Here is a 3,978-nt window from a genome sequence, read left to right as displayed (position 1 = left end):
ATCAATTTGCATTTAACACGAATGAGGAACAGTGGAGTTTTATTTACGATCCTCGTTCTGCTTTTTAATCTTGTTGTACGATTTTTTAATCAGTTTTTGAAACTCTGAATTTAAAGAGTTTCTTATAACATAATTGTGAGCTTATTAATTTGGGTTTGTATGAACATACTCAATAATATCTCGAGAATAAAAGAGAAATTATTGCATAGAAAAATATTAATTTAGTCCGGAGCTGTCCAGGTTCAGAAAGAATTTGGTTGTATATTATTTGTTAATTTCTTAAACCAAAACTATTAAACCTATTAATGGAAATATTATGGGTACATTCGACGAAGTTCTGAGATCCCAAAATAAATTTTTTTATTCAAAAATAATGATTCTACTGAAAGTTGTAGCGGTTCCAAGTGAACGGCTCAATTTTTCTGAGGCGTCGACGCAGCGCGGTCGCTCGACTTAATTCCAAGACGAAGACAATTAATAGAGAAAGACGGGGAACAATGGATGTTTAAAGGAAGGAAACGACGATTGATTTCATTAATTGGTTCGCGTTTGTGGGCTGCGGAACGACTCGTAGTTCGTCGCGATGTTTCAAGAGTGGCGCCGAGCCTCCGCATCCAATGTTCCCCGACACGCACGACGTTGGATGTCAAAGCAAAGATGGCGTTGATTCGTGTTGTGTCAGGTGTTTAAAGTTCCTTTAAAATCCCTCCGGAGTCTGACATTGCACGCGGCATTGACACTTCAGTCAGTAATTTACGGCAGTCGCTGTCCCATCGTGGAACATCGGCTTTGGAAGAAACATAAACGCGTCTGTCAAGAGTCACGTGTAACAGTGGCCGCTATTCGTATCGCAGCGCTTAACCTAAGCAGTCGCAAGTGCTACAGGATCGTCTCAAATACCCGGATCGTTTTCCCATAAACGGGCACCGATGTGATCTATCGTATCGGGGACATAAATCGTGATCTTTTATCCGATCGAAAATTCATTTAACCTAAACACGACGTCAACGACGATCTCTTGGCAGTTTGTGATCAAGCATCCAATACCTCAGAGATTGATCTCTTCTCTAAGTTTTAATCATCAAGTGTTCTATGCATTCTGGGCTGCTGATTATATTGGATTGAATGCTGGTGAACTTCACACCTGGGTGAAATGCCTAAGATAAGAACCAGGCAGCCGAACAGCCTGTGGTTAAGGCAGCGCGAGCTGGGCATCAAGTTTCCCTTGGGCCATGCTGATCGCTTTCACAAGACTTTGTATTCCTCCATTCAGCCTGTTACCTCCTGGGACCATGCACTCTCTGGCACTGGGTCTGCTACCCACGGAGGAGTTTTTAACTTGGAATATTCTCCAGATGGGTTAGTATTTTCTTTGTTCTTTATTCATATTGTTTTATATCTACGATTTCCATTTCTTTGTACTTATCAAGAATTAAATGACTGATCTTGAGCTAATGAACCTTCTGTTATATTTCAGGTCCCTCCTACTGGCAGCATGCGAGAGAAAAACAATTTTAATGTTTGATCCCCTGAGGAGGAGGTTAATCCATGCGATAGAAAATGCTCACGACGACTGTGTTAATTGTGTTAGGTACGTATCGCTCGCTTGAGAGTGATATTTGAGGCAAGAGTTCTCATAACTTTTTTTAATAGATTTTTAGATCAACGTATGTTTGCAACCTGCTCAGATGACAGCACTGTAGCTCTATGGGATGCGAGGAATCTGAAGCAGAGGATCCGTACACTCTATGGTCACACGAATTGGGTGAAGAACATCGAGTACAGTCCAAAGGACAGCCTGCTGTTGACCAGCGGGTTCGATGGTAGCATATACACCTGGGACATCAACACGTTTACCGAAAATAGTATTCTATACACTCGTGTCTTCCACACGAATGGATTGATGCGAACAAGACTTAGTCCAGACGCGAGTAAGATGTTGATTAGCACCACTTCTGGTTACCTGATTCTCATTCACAATCTTAAATTGAGAACACTGTCTCAAGATTTGGCTGGATTTCGAGTAAGTTTATCTCGCGTCGTTGATTGGATAAATCATGTTTATCTCTAGTATCTTGCTTGTAAGAAAACAATGTTGCAATTTCAGCCAAACATATATCGGTTGATGCAATCTTCTCAAACAACCATACCATACGTGGCGAGCTTCACGCACCTTTTCTCCCATTCGCGAGCACACAATAGAGTAGAATTCTTAACCGATTTTCCGGTGGGAGATGATGCAGAGATAATATCCAGCCTGCAGGTGCATCCGCAGGGGTGGTGTGCGCTGTCGAGGAACGTCAGCAACGGGGAGAAGTCGGAGGTTCGTTTCCACAAATTTTTATAACTTTTTTATTGACTGCTGATTTTATGCGTACTCCGTTTATTTATTTCATTACTGCTTACTTTATTTATACGGGTCCAAAAAAAAATAGTTACCCGTACCCTGTCAAAAATTACGAAGACTTGCCATACGTCTATCTTCTATTGGAGTAAAAATCTCGGGAATATCGAATTATACGGGAGACTATCTAATTTAATTGATTTTGGAACACAGTGGACCTGCATTCACGACATACAAGAGCGGGATTCGTCGCCGTCTGGAGACGAGGGTAAAGAGGGCGAGGAGTCAGGACCGCAATTCAACGACGTGTCGGTAGAGGAGTTCGAGGACTACGAGCCGCCATCATCCTTCTTGTTAGAGAGTCCGAGGCGGGTAAGGGTGTTGCACACGACAATGTCGGACGCGAGTTCGAACTCGCATGGCTCATCGGAGAACGCTCAACAGCCTCCTAGGCCATCGAGGATCGGCTGGTTGGGTGCTTCTCGTCGAGCTTCACGGCCGCAATCGAGGATCCCCCGTCTGGACAGGAGCAGTACCATTAGAGCGAATCTTGGGGTCGAGGTCAGTTCCAGTTCTGGTACCTCGGACGCTAGGTTGGCCGGGGAGAGGGACAGGGAGAGGGACGACGCCAGGCAGGAGGACAGAGACGTGTACGACACGAGCGAGAACGAGAGCCTGCACGAGGAGGCCTACATTCGGCCGTACATGATCGACAACTTCTCCACGGGCAACGTCGAGCTCCACGTGAGTACGACGGATGTCTGGGAGGCTCACGTAGCCATTAGAGAAGCCAGGCTGCGGCAGGAGAGAGACTGGCTCTCCCGGTCCAGCAATAACACCGTGATGATCATCGGGGACAGAACTCGAATCCAGAATCAGAATCGCCAGGGCCAGCAGACTATGTTCGCCATACCCAGGAACCGGATGATCCATCAGAATAGGCCCAGGCTTACTCACTATATCGAGGAGCCGAACGTGGGATCCGGGTACATCAAAGAGCTGTGCTTCTCCGCTGACGGACGACTGATCTGCTCGCCGTTCGGATACGGTGTCAGATTACTAGCGTTCTCCAGCGACTGCTCCGAGCTCTCCAACTGCGTTCCTCCGTTCGAGTCCGTGCAGCTGCACGAGCTGGCGACGACCGTTAGCCATTCCGGCATCGTGGTCAGCACCAAGTTCTCACCGAGGCACTGCCTTCTTGTCTCTGGCTGCCTCAGTGGGAAAATCGTGTGGCACGAGCCGGTGGTTCAGTAAGGATCGAAGCTTCTTACATTATCCGGCTCTAGGGAACAAATATTTACGATCCACTAACTGGATCGCCGGCAAGATTCTAAGAGAATACCCTGGCCTGATTTTGCTGTCGCAAAGGTCATACCGGGGGGTTCAGTATTCTCCGACGACCCAATTAACGAAAAGCTTGGCGACAGGTTGGGGAGAATTTCAGGGGTGGTTCTTCGAGGTGTAAGGATCAGAAAGGGAAATGTAGCTACCTCGGATTAGTTTTCGTATCCCTAACTGGTTCGCCAATAGCCGGAGTAACTCTTTCACATGCTATGCTACTGCCCATACTCGCTATCGCTATTGGTGGATTTTTCTATATCTCAATTTTGATCTTCATGCAGCCGGTTCAATTT

The 3,978-nt window shown here is 46.1% G+C and overlaps 1 protein-coding gene across 2 annotated transcripts; it reads left to right on the top strand.

The window, feature by feature from the left end:
* Positions 1 to 668: 668 nt before the first annotated feature.
* On the top strand, positions 669 to 3,972 carry LOC144477976 (DDB1- and CUL4-associated factor 10 homolog). Of its 2 annotated transcripts, XM_078195706.1 has the most exons (6): positions 669 to 1,359; positions 1,478 to 1,591; positions 1,654 to 2,023; positions 2,108 to 2,323; positions 2,558 to 2,716; positions 2,789 to 3,972. In XM_078195706.1, the coding sequence occupies exons 1-6, from the start codon at positions 1,154 to 1,156 to the stop codon at positions 3,596 to 3,598; spliced, it is 1,875 nt and encodes a 624-aa protein (XP_078051832.1). In that variant the 5' UTR covers positions 669 to 1,153; the 3' UTR covers positions 3,599 to 3,972. The 2 variants fall into 2 exon arrangements, with proteins under 2 accessions (XP_078051832.1, XP_078051831.1); XM_078195705.1 differs by having other exon boundaries at positions 2,558 to 3,972.
* Positions 3,973 to 3,978: the final 6 nt, after the last annotated feature.

Source organism: Augochlora pura, unplaced genomic scaffold, assembly GCF_028453695.1.
Source record: "Augochlora pura isolate Apur16 unplaced genomic scaffold, APUR_v2.2.1 APUR_unplaced_581, whole genome shotgun sequence".
In the NCBI taxonomy this organism is placed as follows: domain Eukaryota; kingdom Metazoa; phylum Arthropoda; class Insecta; order Hymenoptera; family Halictidae; genus Augochlora; species Augochlora pura.
Note: the sequence above shows the minus strand (reverse complement) of the source record. Positions and strands in the feature narration are given on the sequence as shown.